The sequence below is a fragment of the Rattus norvegicus genome, chromosome 2, assembly GCF_036323735.1.
Source record: "Rattus norvegicus strain BN/NHsdMcwi chromosome 2, GRCr8, whole genome shotgun sequence".
Lineage (NCBI taxonomy): Eukaryota > Metazoa > Chordata > Mammalia > Rodentia > Muridae > Rattus > Rattus norvegicus.
Genome location: NC_086020.1, coordinates 122189310 through 122207709, shown reverse-complemented (window position 1 = coordinate 122207709; position 18400 = coordinate 122189310). Strand labels below are relative to the sequence as shown.

Genomic DNA, 18400 nt, shown 5'->3' with positions numbered 1-18400 from the left:
GCCGAAAAACACATGGCCACCAAGGTGTGGAGCCAGCATCTGTGCTTGGGCTAGAAGCCCACTTTCTCAACTAATATTCCAGAGGATGAGTCTAAAGAAGAAACTTCAAAACCAATAACCAAGTTTTATGTGTGCTTTTATATGACCTTTAAACAACCATAAGGGAGACTTTTTCAACTGTTTTGCAGAGAGAAGCACAGTGATTTGGAGCCATGTGACTGCAGAATGCCTGGACTTCATCTTACATGCACTGTGTCTTCCTCCCTGTGTGAGTCTTAAAGTCTATGAAATGCAGGGGATGCTACTACCTAGGGAAATACAGAGATAAAATGGTGCACATGAAACCCAAACAAAGACTCAATACCAGTGCTAGAAAATAACTGCACAGAGCAAATGAAAGAAACCCCCTCACAGAAAGCACTACTCACAGAAGCCAGCAGCCGTCCATCTTCCTTCATAGCCAGGTACCGGTTCGCACACACTCCCTTGATGGACACAACTCCTCTCTCTTCTGCTTGGAGCTGTAGTTTGACTGTAAGTAACAGAGAAAAATTATGGCACCAGGAATCAAAGCAGCCCCACAATTCACAGATCACATACACACAAACATACATATGCATTGAGAGAGAGAGAGAGAGAGAGAGAGAGAGATTAGACAATGATGAAAGACAAGACACAGGCAAAGGAGGCCGCATGGGCATCAAAAAGGATTAGAAGGCTACGTTTCCCAGCTTTGATTCTGTCTTCCTGTGCTGGCCATGTGAACAGAAATGCAGCTGCTGATGAACGGGAAGGCTCTAAGCAAAGCCCCATGGGCTCCGAATGGCCTTTCTAATCATATGCTGAGCTTGGGACTGGGAAAGCATTTGAATGGCTTCTTTTGTTTGTTTGTTGCACGGAGCCATATTGGATTTGGGCCTAGCCGCTTTTTGACTGCATGGCTCAAAGTGGCTAGGTGACTTTGGGCTGTTTGGCCACAGATATTCACCCCTAAGATGACTGCCTTAAGTCTTAAGATTGTTGAATGAAAGCTTCTCCCATGAATTTACGGCACAGGAAGATAACATTCAAGGGATGCCTCAGCTCCCTTAGCAGATACCTGTTACCTCCTGAATCAACACCCAGTGTCTCCACCGCCTGACCTCATCATCTACTGCCTGACCTCTTTGCCTCAGCTATCACTACCTATATCCGCACCTCCCCCTCCTGTGTTTCACAAAGGACACTCCCCCTACCTGAAAGCCTTAAAAGCTGTACTGTTCACCCCAATAAACGAGACCTTGACAACAGAATCTTGCTTGGTCTCCTTCTTCTCTTGCCCCCCATTTAGGCCCAAGGGTAGCGCCCCTTCGGGACCCTGAATAACTGGGTCCCCGCTGGCGGGGACAGTTTGTTTGTTTGTTTGTTTGTTTGTTTTTGTTTTTGTTTATTCAGAGCTGAGGACCGAACCTTGGGCTTGCTAGGCAAGCGCTCTACCACTGAGCTAAATCTCCAACCCCTTGAATGGCTTCTTAAACTAGCTATGTGCCAGGTTTTATTTGTGAGTTATTTAGAACAGAGTGAATATTTTTTTAAGAAATAAACATATTTCCAAGACTACATGGAAAGGAGGACGTCTATAAAATGTCTGTGCAGTGCAACTGCTTAAACAATTTTGAAGTCTTGTTTGGCCAATTTTTCACAAATAAAGGGCAGTCTAACCCAGTGCTGTCTTGGGAGCTTCCTCCTTGACTTCCACATATCTTATTTCTACCTCATCTTTCCTTTTCCCAATGTATTCAAGGGACTTTCTGCCTAGCTATTCTTATTTTTATAAATTTCTTATCAAACCCCAACATCCTGACACACGACTCATTCATGCAGTATGACTTACCACACTGCATTAATATCAAGTAGGTTTCCAGAAAACAAATCACATGTTACCTGATTGTGGTAATTAGATTTGGATACAAACATTACCTTATTAATTGGGAGTAAAATGAAGTTCAACATTTCCATTTTGCTACTCGGAGGCAACATTTCCTTGCTAAGACAACCTCACCCAGAATGTATTCTGGCTAACAAATGCTACCTAAAAACAAGTCCCGAGGTCAAGTAAAATTTGTGAATTCTTAACAAAGCCCAAAGCATGACAAAATACTAGACAGAAGCAGCATAAAGAAAGAAAGCTTTATTTTCGTTCAAGGTTTCAGGGGATCTAATTCCCTGTGCCAGGGAGGCCACACCAGGCAGGTCAGTGGGAGTGGTCAGTGGGACAGCAAACCCTCCATCTTAGTAAATCAGCAAGCAGAAGGGACCAGAATAGGGACAGGCCATCACCTCTAGTGACCCAGCCCTACCAACCCTGCCCAGGGGAGTCCCAAACAGCACTCAGTTGTAGACAATATGGTCAAACATGCAAGCCCACGAGGGCCACTTCAAACAGAGAATACTACCAAACTTTACTGCCAAACTCCTCACAACTTTGCCCAGCAAAACCTATGATGTAAGTCATTATAACAGGGTTGGGTACAGAGTGTTCATCAAATGTGTTTGGTCCCAGAAAAAAAAGGAAGTCATCAGTCCTCCAGTACAAACAGTCCAGGGGTCCCTCCACCTGGACACTGCTCGGAGGAGTGAAAACCTGATGACAGTTCAAAATTGGAGAAACCAGTGAAGTGTGATTGTAAGGTAAAGTAACTTCCCCACTGTTTACAAGTAGCTGGGGAGACAGCCCCCGGCAGCTTCTGAAAGACTCTGAAATAATTCTCAAAACTGCTAAACAGGACAGTGTTGTGGTGATCGTATCACACCGTTTTTCCCATCAGGAAATCACTATATGCATAAAATGAGATCTGATATGTGACATTAGCTTTAAAACACTCTGGCAGTACAAGTATCTCGATGGTGTAGGTAGAATACGTCAAATATGATTGATGTGTTCCAAACCTATGAGAAACATGGTATCTCATGATCCCACTCTATATTAGATATATTTGATAATTTCATACTAAAGAATGAATAGGCATGTCATTTCCTGCTCTCTCTGTGCAAATCACCACTGGCTCCAGAGAGCATTGGGCTCAGTTAGGCTTACAGTTACTGGGCCAAACTCCTTTACCGGATTGAAAATAATACAGAATTAAAAGAATACAACCCAAACACAAGATCTAAACAAATGTAGGCAGAAAATCTCACTGGGCAAAGCAAAGGAGCTAGATTCTAGTAAGGCTTATGTGCCAGTGACCAGTTCAGATCTGAAGTACTCTAGAATCGGTGACCTGTGAAGGTCCAGGCCTCTCTAGCTTGGGCCATGGGCAGGGCTGCACAGCCTGTCACCAGCCTCCCTTTTGCTCTTTTCAATAAGCAATCCCTTAGCTCCAGCTCACTGCTTACTCCTGATGTGTATTTCCAGCCCCAACAGTGACTGTGGCATCAATGTGTGGGAAATGTGCTGGCCTCAGGGTACATGTCATCATTCAGGACTACTCACTCAGCTTGCTTTACAGACCTCCCAGGTAGCCTGTGCCTGAACGCCAGTAACAGTGGATACTAGTTGTAGAAGCTTAGATGACTCCGTGGTTACGAGCACTGACTGCTCTTCCAGAGGTCCTGAGTTCAATTCCCAGCAACCACATGGTGGCTCACAAAGCATCTGCAATGGAATCTGATGCCCTCTTCTGGCAGTCTGAAGACAGCTACAGTGTACTCACATAAATAAATAAACCTTAGAAAAGAAAAGAAAGAAAGAAACCAGAGTTGGATATATCACAAAGGTACTGATTTTCTTTGAAGACGCTTCACAGCTGAGCTGAACTCAAACAAATATGCTAATTGCATGCACAGGTGATGCCTTCACAGAGCTGGCGCCTGGCCATGTTCAGCTCTTTCACTCTAAGGCGATTTCTGTCCTTGTCTCTGATGGTGAGCTGTGTTTCTTGGATGGAGCAGAGAGATGGACCCTGTTTGCTAATCGAATCTGTTAGTCTCTGTCTTTTAATGGGGGGTTGAGACCATTGAAGTGTGTACTGATTCCTGTTACTTTGCTGTTACAGTGTTACAGAGCAGGCCACTGGAACACATCACAGCCCGAACCAAGGCAAGAAGTTCAACCAGAAATGATCAGCACAGACCCCAAGGGCAAGAAGTCAGACATCTACACAGGGAGTGAATGACAGTCTACAGTACTTGTAACAAAAACAAACTGACACAGAGAATTAACTTTGCAGCAAGCTTGAACTTTTAGATCAGGTAGACATCACACACCATATCTTTATATCTGTTAGCCCCACAATCATTCACAGGATGTGTAAAACTACTAACCACACCAGCATGGCGTGCCATCCTTGCTGATGGGCCCAGTGGACTTGCACAGCCCAGATACATTGATTCTACCCAGGGAGGTTTTTTTTTTTTTTCATTCAAACCAACATGGTATTCAGTGACACTGACGGCTGAGGAGGTACTGTCAGTAAAAGGACTTCATCTAACACGAGAACTTGAGTTCCATCTCCAGAACCCACATATAAAACTGGACGTAGTACAGTTTCCTTTGTAAGCCCAGTACTGGGATCTAGCGACAAGCAGCTCCGTGGCTGGCCATTCTGCTTCCCTTGGTGAGATCCAAGCCAGCGAGAGACTGTCCCCAAAACGATGAGAAAAACAACCTCCAGCAGAAAAGACTATATTGTAAATTGGCTCATGGAGTCAGAGGATTGGGTCAGTTGATGGCCCAGTGTGATTTTCTGTTGCTGTCATAAAACACTGACCCAAAACAACATAGGTGTGGTGGTGTAAATAGGAATGGCTTACAGAATTGAATGGTTGGTCACCAGGGAGTGGCACTAGTAGGAGGTGTGGCCTTGTTGGAGTAGGTGTGTCACTGGGGCTTTGGGGTTTCAGAAGCTCATGCCAGGCCCAGTGTCTTAGACGTAGACCGCTCAGCTGCAGCGCTCCTGTAGCACCATGTTTGCCTGTGCGCCACCATGCTTCCCACCATGACGAAATGGACTAAACCTCTGTAAGCCAGCCCCAGTTAAATACCTTCTCTTTTTTTTTTTTTTTTTTTTTTTGGTTCTTTTATTCGGAGCTGGGGACCGAACCCAGGGCCTTGCGCTTCCTAGGCAAGCGCTCTACCACTGAGCTAAATCCCCAACCCCTAAATACCTTCTCTTATGAGGGTTGCCGTGGTCTTGGAATCTCTTCCCAGCAATAGCACAGTGACTGATTCATTAGAGAAGGGAAGGTTTACTTTGGCTTACATTTTATGGTCTATCCTTTAGGGAAGCCACACAGAAGCCTGACACAAGAACTGAAGCAGGCACTATAGAGAAACCTTGCCTACTAGCTTGCTCTCCCTGGCTTGCTCAGCCTTCCCAGGGGTGGTATCACCCCCATGTCAATCATTAATTAAAAAAAATGCTCTACAGATTTGCCCATAGGCTAATCTAATGGATACAAGTCCTCACCTGAAATTCCCTCTTCCCAGATCACTGTAGTTTATATTAAGTTGACAAAAACTGACCGGCACAGTTAGTTCTGTTGCTTTGAGCCTGTTGTGGGAAGCAGATGTTGTAGAGAAGCAGGATGGAGTGGAGCTATTCACCTCATGCCAGCGGAAGGCTGAGAGATAGCAAGAAAGGGCAAGTGGGAAGATACATGTGTCCAACCTTCTGTGACTGGGTCCCCCTCACCTGTCGCCTAGCAGTCCTTTCTGCCATGGATTCATTCACTGGTGAAGCTACAGACTTTTAAGATCCAGTCACCTTCTCTGGAGCCCATGAGCTGACAACCAAGCCTCTGATATATAAGCTGACGGGGATTGTCACTGGGGTTTTATATTTGAACAATGATGTAAATAAGAGACATTCACAGCACACATCAGAAGACGGATGTAACCTAGCCTGAGAGACCAGAGGTTTCCTGGGAACAGGGAAAGCTGACTGGAGAAGGAATTAGCAGTAATTGAGAAAAGAGCCAACAAGAGAACATCTTATATAACATCCATAGAAGAAAGGACAAAGCAGGTGGGGTACGGTCCAGCACAGTCAGGTGTGCCGTGTAAGTGTATGTGTGCTGGGACTATGGATGCTCTGGATTCTGTGTGGGAAGCGTGGTGGTATGACATGAGATCAGACAGAAACAGAGACAGACAGACAGACAGACAGACACACAGACACAGAGGCGGGAGGGAGGAAAGGAGAGGGAGGGAGAGAGACAGACACATATACAGAAACACACACACATACAGGAGAGAGAGGGAGAGAGAGAGAGAGAGAGAGAGAGAGAGAGAGAGAGAGAGATTTCTGTCTTGGAAGCTGGAAAAGGCTAAGGACTAAGTTGACTGAAGAAGGCTAGAAGATGTTCCCAATTGACAAAGCAATACACAAATCCAAATAGTCAAGTTCCAGAGGATCATCAGTTCTAGAAATGTGCATCACAAACAAGACATGCTGTAAGTGGAGATGTTTAACAGTGGCTTCCTGGGGAGCACGGGCTGTACCTAAAGCAGACAGGGAGCGTGGGAGAGTGACGCCTCCCTAGAGAAGACAGAGCAGACACTGATCAAAAGGAATGGGCAGAATCCACAGTGCTATAATGTGTGTGGAAGAAACAACAAGCTGAACCTGTGGGAGAGAAAACGTTCAGTCCATGTGGGGCAAGAGCACAGTTCACCGCGCGCGCGCACACACACACACTCACTCACACACACACACTCTTACATTCACACACACACACACTTACACTCACACACACACTTACATGCATATACTCACACACACATGCATATACTCACACATATACACACATACTCACACACATTACACTCACATGCATATACTCACACACACCCTCACACACACACACATCATATACATACATATCACAAGTATACCATATATACACATTTCATACACCATACATACACACCACACATATACTCAATACCACAATACACAGACATCATACATACACATACTAAGCCCATGCATACAGATTCAGAAACGAAGAGAACACTGTGATTGTTTGCAGGTGGAACGATTTTCACGTTAAAAATCAAGAGGCTCAGTACAACCCGGTAGTCTGGCCTGGATCCTAGAGCAGAACAGATGGAACCAGTGGAGAACGTGGTGAGATCCGTGTAAGGCTGTGGTTTAGCTCACTGCGCCGTAATTCTGTCCTTTAGTTTTGAAAAAGCTAATCACTCCATAAGCAATCAGTCTTGGGAAAGGATGAGCAAAGGGCACAGAGAAACCGTGACACCACGTGACTATCCATAATCTAAAATTATTCCAAAATAAAGCTTCTCAGGGTGAGTTTAGAGCTACTGGAGCAGTGAGCAAAGCTGCCTATGTAACAGCTGCTACACACACACACACACACACACACACACACACACACACACACACACACCACACACAACACACACACAACACACACACACACATGCACGCACACAACATACACACACACCACACACACACACACACACACCACACATAGGTCTCAGACTGCTGGTTAGGGAAATGTGATGATTCAGGGAACAAGGCTGCCTGCCACTAAGGCCGAGGACCTTCTCAGCTCAAGGCTAGGACCCACATGGTGGGAGGGGAGAACTGACTCTCAAAACCTGTCCTCTGTCCGGCCTCCATGTGCACACTGTGGCTTTTGTCCTGCTACCTAAATAAATGTAACTCCTTTAAAAATTAAAAATGGCCATGGCAAAGTGTGTCTAGGACTTGCACAGGGGAAACTGTTGGTCAGAATCACTTCTCTCCCCAGGTAGCCTCAACTCGAGAGGTCAGAAGTGGGGAATGGGGGGCTGTAAGGACCCACTAAAGCCAGGGTCCCTCAAGGCCTCAGAGATGTTTGCTGCCACAGCTCCGAAGCCAGGAGACAGGCTAGACCTCACCTGCCGGCCTTGACCTCGGCAAAGCCTTTGGAACTATGAACAGAAACAACCCCTACAAGAGACTTATGGAGAGCAGCTTGACTTGACTGCAGCTGTCAGAAAATCACACGGAAGGACAACAGACGCACAACATTTGCAGAAACTATGATGTTGGCTTTAAGGAAAGGCTGGATCTTACCGCCAGGCTGCTGCAGCCTGACTTCATAGTAGCCTTTACCCCCTCAACTGCACAGAGAAAATGCTTGCTATTGCCGTGCTGGGGACCTGTGTGGGGTCTACATGGCTGCTATGATATTACTCTTGGCCTCTGAACGTCTTATGATGTAGGGAATGGGGCTTACTATGATATGATTACGGGCAGGAGGGATGACACTATTTTCTTGGTGTGAGGCATGGGAGAGGAGGAGAGGTCTTACTAAGTAACCCTGGCTAGCCTGGACTCATTATGTAGACCAGACTAGCCCCAAACTCACAGAGATCTAACTACATTCTGAGTGCTGGGATTAAAGGCATGTAACGCCACATGTGGTCAGAAACGAAACTTTCAAAAAAGATGTCCCAGACGTATTTTGCAGTTCATAATTGCTCTCTCCTAGACAGTCTCTTGTCCCTGATCAAATCTAAGGCTTCCTAACAATTGAGCGATTCCCCAAAACTTTATAGCAAAGTGGGTAGGTAACCTAGGAGTCTCAGCTGATTAAAATCAGTCCCTATGGTGGCATCCGCCTGCTACCACAGTGGCTTGTCTGTACATGCAGAGACTCTTCCATTTCCAGTGGCACCATCTAAATCAGATTGTGGCATTCTGAAGCTCTGGATGCAACCCAGAGTCAAGGTGGGCACAGAGCAGAGATGAACAGAGGGCGCTGGTCCCTGCTCAGTGATGAAGACAAATACTCCTCTTGTCTGTCTTTTCCGTAAATTTGTTTTTTAATTATGTATATACATGAGGGGATGCACATGTGCATGTGGGTGCCCACGGATGCCAGAAGAGGACACCAGATACCCTGGAGCTGGACTTACAGGACATTGTGAGCCTCCATACGGATACCGGGGGGCTAGAATTCAGGTCCTCTCTGAGAACAGCAAGTGCTCTTAACCACCAAGCCATCTCACCAGAACCCCCCACCCTTCCTTGCTGACTACTTCAGGGACACAGGAGCCCCAAATGAAGCCACCATGGACTCTCTCTCACCTGTTTTGTGTGTCATACAACTCAAGAGAGGAAGGAAGTGCTGTCAGCCTCTGGCAGGGGCACTTTATGGCAGAAATAGCTGTAATGTCCATGCCTCAAAAATCTAGACTTCAGGACCCCACACTGTCTTCTGGCAGGGCAAACCAAGGCAGTGCCAAGCACATGAAGCTATAAATAAACACCTGGCTTCCCTTATAAAAGTCATTAGTCCTGTATGTGTTCAATGGAGAAATGTCCCTAACGTGTTTCTAAAAATAGGTGGCCCTGGAATCACAGTAATGGAAAACAGACTGTGGCTGCCAGAAACATTCAAACTGTGGTTTGAATGTGATGTCTCCATGGGCCATGTGTTTTTAAACACTCGGTACCCAGCTACTGAGAAAGCTGTGGAACCTTTAGGAAGTGGAGCCTTGCTGGAGGACTTGAGACTTTATAGCTTGTCCACACTTCCTGTCCACTGTCTAATTCTTGTTGGCTGCAATGTGAGCAGCCAGCCTTTGGTCCTGCCACCATGCATTTCCTGTCTTTTGCATGTGTTCCTTGCCATGGACTGTATCCCCCTGGAACTGTGAGCCAAAGCAAACCCTTTCTCCTTTAAGTTGCTTTTGTCAGAGTGTTTTTTTGTTTTGTTTTGTTTTGTCACAGCAACAGGAAAATAACTAAGACAGGGATATTCTGTCTTCACTGTGTTGATATCAACTCTGTGTCGGGGGTACAGGACTATACATTTTTAAGAACTTAGTAGAGGTTGGGGGATAGAGCTGGATGAAGGGAGATGAAATCTACCTCTCCCAAAGTTTAAAATTTAATGTAAAAAAATCAGCCAACTGCTCAAAAACTCTACTTACAGTCAGAGATTTGACATTTTTAGTTTGTGCATGCAGATATACAAATTATTTGCGAGAAGCTGTGTCATGTAAGGGAGTTTCCTCTTGCTGTTGTTTTACAACTGGCTTCAGTTGCCACGAGGAGCGAGAACGGAAGGAACTAAGAACCCAGAGCCACACGGAGACCAAAGGCTTTGCCTTCAGTGTCTCAGCTGGCTTTCTTTGTCCTGTAGCCATTGTTGTCGGAATGGACTCTGCTCCGGCAGAGTGAGCCGCTGGCACGCAGTTTCTTCCAGAATGCAGTTTCTAAAAGTTAAACATGTGGTGTATCATAAAAGTACAAAACCAAACTCTGACGAGAAGCTTCATTGAAGAAATGAATTTTAACAATATTTTTCTTACCATCATAGGAAAATGTACAAACTGAATAGGAGTCACTGTGGGTTTCTTTTACCCCCTTGAAGGCTTATTTTCCTTATTAAGGACTCAATTAATCAGAGACTAACTATGGATTTTTAGTTCCTTCCACCTCTGTTCTGAAGTCTCTGATTTCACCTGAGGCAAAACAAAGACATGGCAGAGGGAAGCTACAGCCAAGATGTCTCTCTGTCCCCATCTCTTGCCACATTGGTATTGGGAGGTGCGTGCGTGTGTGTGTGCAGTGTACATGCACATGAGTGCACATGTGTGTGTATGTTAAGGGTTAACAAGAAGACTTCCTGTACCTCAGACAACAGAATGTTAAAATTTTCTTATTAGTAACAAACACCTCTGGTGGCTCCAGAACATTTGATCCCTGCACTCTCCGCATCCCCTCCAAGAAGCATTCTTATGCTACACAAACAGCAGTGTCTTCTGGAGGTGGCCTTAAAACGCTATGGGTAGACGCAGGCTCCGTTGTCTGAGGACAGCAGCAACAGGAGGCCCTGAGCGAGTTGGTAGTCCTAACAGGAGGAATAAACCACATGAAGTCAGAATGTCAGTCAGGATTGGCAGTGACAGAAGCTAAGGAACATGGTCACTAAAAACAATGGCTGGTATTTCTAATATGATACAAATCAACTCTTGAAAGTTCCTTGTCAACCCCTTTGGTTGTCTCAAAATTTAAGGACACAAAAGTACTTGTAGAGAAGTGGGTAGCGCCTCCACAGGAGTTGCAGACTCTGGGAAATTCTCTGCAACTGTGCTCATGGTTGCTCCAACCTGGATGCAAGCACAGTATCTTTCTATTAACCACAGAACAAACCGTGATAACCCAGGCCATAGAAACACAGCTCAGCAATAAAAGGAAATGAGTGGTCAACCGTGGAAAGGCATGAGGAAGCATTCGAGAATGGCAGAAAGAGGGGTGTGGCTGGTGGAGGCTGGGCGAATGTGTAGAGGTCAGGATGCCCAGTGAGATGACTGCCTGTGACATAGTGACGGAGATGCAGCCACACTGAGTCTGTCCAGACGCCTGAAATGCACAACGCCTTCACTACCACGAAGGGCAGTCTTGGCGTCAGCGATGAACAAGTATAGGTTTACGGTGACAACTGTACAAGTGTAGTGTGAGACACTAACGATGGAGGGGCTGTGGATTGAGGGGGAGGGCGACTGCGGTTAGTCTCTAGCTTCCTCCTAATGTAAACTAAACTCTCTCTTTAAAAGAAATGGCTCTTCATTAACTACGTTAAAATAGGGCACAGAAGACATACATACATACATACATACATACATACATACATACATACATACATTCACATGCACACACACATATGTGAGTACACAATTCACATACACACATGTAGGCAAATAATACATTCAAGCATATACACATACACATATATACACATATATACACATGGACACACACACACACACACACACACACACACACACACATCTGTTGGTGGCATTCAGCTTGTGGTCACCAACATGAAAGCCCTCCATCAAAAGCTAGCTAGGCTAGAATGTCTTAAAGTCTCAAGTAGCCAAAGAGATTAGCCAGGAACATAAGCTCCAAGCTTGGGTTTCCAATGTACCCAAGAGAGAAGCACCTCCCAACTCCAGCCTGTTCCTGGCAGCCCTTTCTTCCCTTTTGAAATGCTCTTGGACACTTGCACAGTGCCTGAGTCTTTCTCAGTGTTAGGTAAGGGCCCCTCGGAGATAATGCAAGCGGCTTGGCTGGCCCCAGGCTTCCCCTCAGACGAGTGCCAGTGAGTTGGGCTGTTTGTGTTCCTGGCACTTCTTTCTGGATTAACGAGTCAACATTCATCTACAAAGCTCGATCCAGGCAGTTCCAGTACAGCAGAGTGGTGTGTGCGGGAGGCAGAGCCCAGGGTAGACAGGAAGCTGCACAAGGTGTTCCAGCATCTGAACAGCCATTCTGTGTGACTGGGGAAATCATTAGGAAAACACCATCCAAAGCAGCCTGGAAACAAGAGAGTTTTATTTGAGTCTCATGAAAATAGCCCTGCAGCACGTCCCTCAATCACTGACGAGCTCCACTTTGGAAAACCCCGCTCCCTGCCAAGATCCCGAGGTCCGGCTCCAAAATTTCTGAGGCCCTTGCAAGGAAAACCTCTTTCGTCCTTCCTTTCATGAGAGACATTGGGTACATGCAGGAGAGAGTTGAAAACCGCTTTTTCTTTTTGCCCCAAAGTCTCCAGGAAGAAATAGCCTCTTCTTTGGCAAGGCTGAGATTACAGCCCTACCCTTTGGTGCACTGGCCAGAATTGAATTGACAGTCAGCCGGCTGACTCTTCCATGGTGACATCTTCAAAGTAGCCTCCATCTCTTCACTGTCTGCTCCTGAACTGAACACACAGCTGACACTCACAGACTAGGACCAGTGGCTGATAAGGTTGTTGGACTTTCGCTAGCCTACCGTGTAGTCATGTGTTGTCCTATATTTAAAATCTTGTCTGATCCAAAAGTCTCAGAGATCTACAGAAGAAGAGACATTCTTAGTTTCCTTTCTCGTGTTCCACAGCACGAGAAAGAGGCACTCCTGTCCACATCGTCACTAGCTAAGCTTTCATGGTCCCAGGTACAGTCTCAGTACCCAGTGCCCAGCAGGAGTGCGATGGCAAAGGGAATTCCCAGACAAGGACCTCAACCCCCATTTGACTCAGTGTGTCCACTTGTGTTTATGAGAGTTTGACTCTAGTTTAACTTTGCCTACATTCTTCACGCAGCACCGATGAAGCACTTTGTTCCTAGCTCATTAGCACAGCATATGCAGGCACATTCTCTCCAAAATCATGGCTACAGAAACAGTTGCACTGAGGCAGGAGGCTGGCAGCCAGTACGAAATGGTACGGGGATGCTGGAGCCATCTTTGTTCTGGCCTCCTTGTCCATTTTCCTCTTAATCCTCAATAACATGAAAAGCCTCGACAGAGTCCTTCCTCGCACCCAGCCCACAGAGTGTGCAGCCAGCCTCATGGTACTGCTGTGTTCCAGCACATTTAGGAACGCAGATACTCTTCAACATTTGTAAGAAACTTCCCTCCTTTTGTGGTTCCATAAGTGTTTGAATGCTTGGTCCCCAGCCAGGGGTGCTATGTGGGAAAGGCTATAAAACATTTATGAAGTGGAGCTTTACTTGAGGGAACTGTGTCACTGGTGATAGGCTTTGAGGTCTTATCGTCTGGCCCTACTTCCTCTCCTGCTTTTTCTATGAAGACAAGATATGACCTCTCTTTCCTGACTGCCAGGCCTCACACCTCAACTGCTCTGCATTTCTCACCATAATGATCATGTCTCCTCTGAACTGTAAGCCCAAATGAATTCTTTCTTTCCTACTTTGCTTTGTGCTGAGATATTCAATCACCTCCTCATTCTGGCTGGGGTGCGGGGGTTGGTGGATGACGAACTCTAGTTTTGAGTTCTATAAATAAAGCAGGAAAGGACAAATGGGGTTCCTGAGTTGTGGAGCAGGAAAAGTGAGTTTTATATGACCAGAACTGTAAAGACACTGCAGGCTCTTTGAAAGAAATGCATTGAACTGAAAGCACTTGAAGACTCGATATTGGGGATTGCCACAGTTCTTCTGCTTGAGTGTTAGATAACACATATGATTTGGATGGTGCCAAAGAGTGTTCAACACAGGAAGAAATGCCTGGACGAATGAGAAGGGAAGGGGGTTTAGGCTGGTCACTGGTTTAGAACAGTGAGGAACAGCCTAGAGTTTCTGCTTCGGTACCAGCACTGGGCTCGTTAATCCTTTATGCATTTGCCGGTGCGTGATGGAAGCCAACAGAAGTGTATCCGCAAAAAGATGCCCTCAGACAAGAGAGGAGGTTTCTGAATGGAACATGACGGCCTTGCCTGTGGCTGCATTGAACTAGAACAGTTGAAATCTGTACCCTTGCAGTCCTCCCTACACTTAATCTGGTCTTGACACCCTGGGAGGTGTAGTCAAAGGTGTGAAGGCATGTGAGTAGCTCACTCACTCTCCAAACATTTGTTATTGGATTAGCCAATGTGAAAAGACAGTCAAACCAACCTCAGGGAGAGACATCCGAAAGGCTCTTCAGGGTGTGTGTGTGTGTGTGTGTGTGTGTCTGTCTGTCTGTCTGTCTGTCTGTCTGTCTGTCTCTGTCTGTGTAAGAACCCTGACCTAGCAGAGATGCACCCTACAGAGCTCAGCCCTGACAACCCAGGAACATGATTAACAACGAAATGCTAACTTTAGGGCACTGGGAGTAGAGAGATTTATTACACAGCAATAAGTGATTATAGCACTGGAAACAATGAGATACAAGACTCTGGAAGAGAGTGTTGGTCTGTGTACCAGAAGCTATCTGTGGAAACTTCTAGCCTGGCCAAGCAGGAGGGTTCAAGCGAAGGGGAAAGGGTAGGAGCACGGAGGGGAAGTGCTGCTGCCAAGCAGAGCTGAGCTGAGCTGGTAGAGGTTTGGTGGGGCTGGTTAGTGAGTGCAAGGCAGCTTCTGGTGGTAAAAGCTTCAGGACAGCGTCTTCTTCCCAGGCAGTTTTACAGCTCTCAGACACCCTTCTGGACAGGATCCTATATAGAGTTTTGGGGTGGGTTGGATCTGACAGCATGTGCTTCCTATTGACTTGGCCTGAGATACCTCATCTACTTGAGGAGGGTTTTGTGGGCATTGCCCCCATGCGACTGATGGCCCCAATTCTCTCTATGGGAGGCTGTGGCTACATGACAGGAGCCTAGAGTCAGGAGTAGGCAAAGCTCCTACCATCTTTCTGGGTCTCCAGGGCTTCAAGCCCTCGCTTGACTTTACCAGGCTCCCTCTCACAGTCTACCACCCAGTAAGGGAAGGTTCAGGATAAAACCCAATAATTGTGCAGTATGTGACAGTTTCACCTCAAGTACACTGCTTGGGTTATTGCCTTACTTTACTACGGCTGTAAAGGGACACCATGATGAAGGCAACTTATGGAAGAAAGAATCTGTTTAGGGCTTATGTTTCAGAGGATGTGTCTGTTACCACCATGGTGTGAGGCATGAGAGCAGACAGACAGACAGGTGTGGTGCTGGAGCAGTAGCTGAACGTTCACTCTATAAGACAAAATCCTGAGGCAGAGAAAGCTGAGAAACAGTGAGCATTTGAAAACTCAAAGTCCACCCCAGTCACACCTCCTCCAACAAGCCACGCCTCCTAATCCTCCCCAGATAGTTCCACCAACTGGGACCCATACATTCAAATATATGTTCCTATGGGAGCCATGCTCATTCCAAACACCGGTAGGCTGATACCCATAGCAATACAGTCACTGCACAGTTGAAGAGGTAAGCTGTGAGTTTTACCAGAGGCTATACCAGTGAGCCAGATAGGATATGGGTGGGATAGCTGTGGAAGCAGGGCCTAGACTGAAGTGAGGACAGGGCAGAAAACAGTACCTGCAGCCAAGGAAATATATTCCACCTTTGCTCCCAACTGTGCCACAGGCAGCAGCTCCCCAAACTCATGAATCCATGTTTGAGATGATCTAGCCCCATGACTTTCCAATACAGAAGTATGCGCAGCACTCTTTGGCCAGCCCCAGTGTCAACCTAACATAAGAATATCCATTTCTTCCCCTAGACTTTCTCCCTCTTCCTCGGTACCTGGCTACTGAGCCGTAGCCAGCTGCCTCCATGAGGCACACCATGCTGTATGTCCTTTTTGAGATACCATCCATCAAGGATTAGGCCACTAGAAATTGCAAAGCTTGTGCCTTGGCTTCTATCAAAAAGATAAAAAATATTAAGGATATAGGAAAAGTAAAGCTCTCTTACACTGCTGGAAGGACTGTAAATTGGCTCAGCCATATGGACAACTGAGTGGGGGTTCTCAAAACACTAGATATACAATCCGATATGATACAACAATAACTCCATCAGGCCTACATCCACAGGAAGAGGAACTGTGTCAGAGATGATGTCACCAGTGATGTTTACTGCAGCATTGTTTGCAATAGCAAGGTGTGGACTCACCTCAGGGTTCACAGGCGGATGAGCAGATGATAGATAAATGAAACACTTAGGTAACAGAATCCTGTCATTTGTAGACTTTACTTAGATCAATAATAAAAGTCAGGTGCAGCAAGGCAGGTGACACGCCACAGACGGATAGTGGAAACCAGTGGATCCAGGACCTCACGTGGTTAATATTCCTTTCCATTAGGCACAGTCAAATCCTCTCTAGCAGATAATTTGGAATAATTTGTGCCAGCCACAGGTATCCTAGAAGCTATCCTTCCTTCCAGCTGTCCTCCGTCCTTCCATCCTCCATGTTCTTCAGGTCTAATAACCACTGCCCATCTTTGTGTTGTGAACATATACTGAAATGTCGCTATTTATTCTACAGTTACATGCTGATTTTAATATAATTTTTAAAGAATTATGCTACCAAACTTATTGACACAAGGAGGAAAATTTCCTGAACGGAACTCCAAGGACTCTAACAATTCATATATAGGACCTCATGAAATTGAAAAGCTTTTGTAAGGCAAAAGACATAGTCAATAGGACAAATTGGCAACCTACATATTGGGAGAAAAAAACTTAACTAACCCCACATTTGATAGAGAGCTAATATCCAAAATATATAAAGAACACAAGAAGCTAACCTCTGAAAACTCAAATAACCCAATTTTTAAAATGGGGGCAGAGCTAAACAGAGAATTCACAACAGAAGAATCTCATAGGGCCGAGAAGCACCTAAGAAATGTTCAACATCCTTAGTCATTGGGGAAATGCAATGACCTTAGATTCCACCTCACACCAGTCAGAATGGTTAAGATCAAAAACTCAGGTGACAGGACATGCTGGTGAGGATGTGGAGAAAGAGGAGCACTCCTCCATTGTTGGTGGGGTTTGCAAACTGGTACAACCACTCTGGAAACTAATCTGGAGGTTCCTTAGAAACTTGGAAATAGATCTATCTGAAGATCCAGCTATACCACTCCTGGGAATATACCCAAAAGATGCCCTACCATGCCACAAAATCATATGCTCCACTATATTCATAGTGGCCTTATTTGTAATAGCCAGAAGCTGGAAACAACCCAGATGTCCTTCAACCAAAGAATGGTTACAGAAAATGTGTCTCATTTACACAATAGAGTACTATTCAGCTATTAAGAATGAGGATATCATGAGTTTTGCAGGCAAATGGATGGAACTAGAAAATATCTTGAGTGAGATAAACAAGACCCAAAAGGACATGCATGGTATGTACTCGCTGATAGGTGGATTTAGTCAAAAAATACAGAATACTTAAGATACAACCCACAGAATTTAAGGTTAACAAGCAAGAAGGCCCAAGTGAGGATACTTCAATCCCACCGAGAAAGGGGTAGAAGTAATCACAGGAGGCAGAGGGAAGGAGGGACCTGGGTGGAAGATGGGAGGGGGAAAGGGAAGGGGAACAGGATCAAATGGGGGGGCAGGAGAGAGGCCAGATGGCTAGCAGAATAAATGAAACATATGCAGCCTCGTGGGGTGGGAGGTGCAGGGAACCTTTAGAAAGTACCAGAGACCTGGGAGGTGAGAGACTCTCAGGACTCAATGGGAGGGACGTTAGATGAAACACCCAACACTGGGAAGAGGGAACTTGTAGAGTTCACCTCCAGTAGATAGACAAGGCCTCAAGTGGAGGGAAAGGGTTCCCAAACCATAGTCAAAACTTCTGGTCCAGAAGTGTTCCTGTCTAAATGAACTGCAAGGACAAAAATAGAGAAAAGACTTGAAGGAAAGGTGGTCCAATGACCAACCCAACTTGGGATCCATCTCATGGGGAGACACTAAAGTTTGACACTATCACTGATGCTATGGTGTGCTTACAGACAGGAGCCTAGCATGGCTGTCCTCTGAGAGGCCCAATTAGCAGCTGACTGAGACAGACACGACTGGACTGAAGTTGGGGTCCCTATGGCTGAATTAGGGGAAGGGTGGAAGAAGTTGAAGAGGAGAGTGACCCAGAGGAAGACCAGCATCTCAACTAACTGGGACCCCTGAGAACTCCCAGACACTGAGC

At 45.9% G+C, this 18400-nt stretch overlaps 1 protein-coding gene across 1 annotated transcript in view; it reads right to left on the bottom strand.

Annotated features, from left to right (window-relative positions):
• The window catches only part of Fgf2 (fibroblast growth factor 2), a 54343-nt gene that overhangs the window by 11087 nt on the left and 24856 nt on the right, over nt 1-18400 (bottom strand). Inside the window, exon 2 of the mRNA NM_019305.2 lies at nt 429-532. Coding sequence (NP_062178.1) covers nt 429-532 — 104 coding nt within the window. The remainder of the gene's footprint in view (nt 1-428; nt 533-18400) is intronic.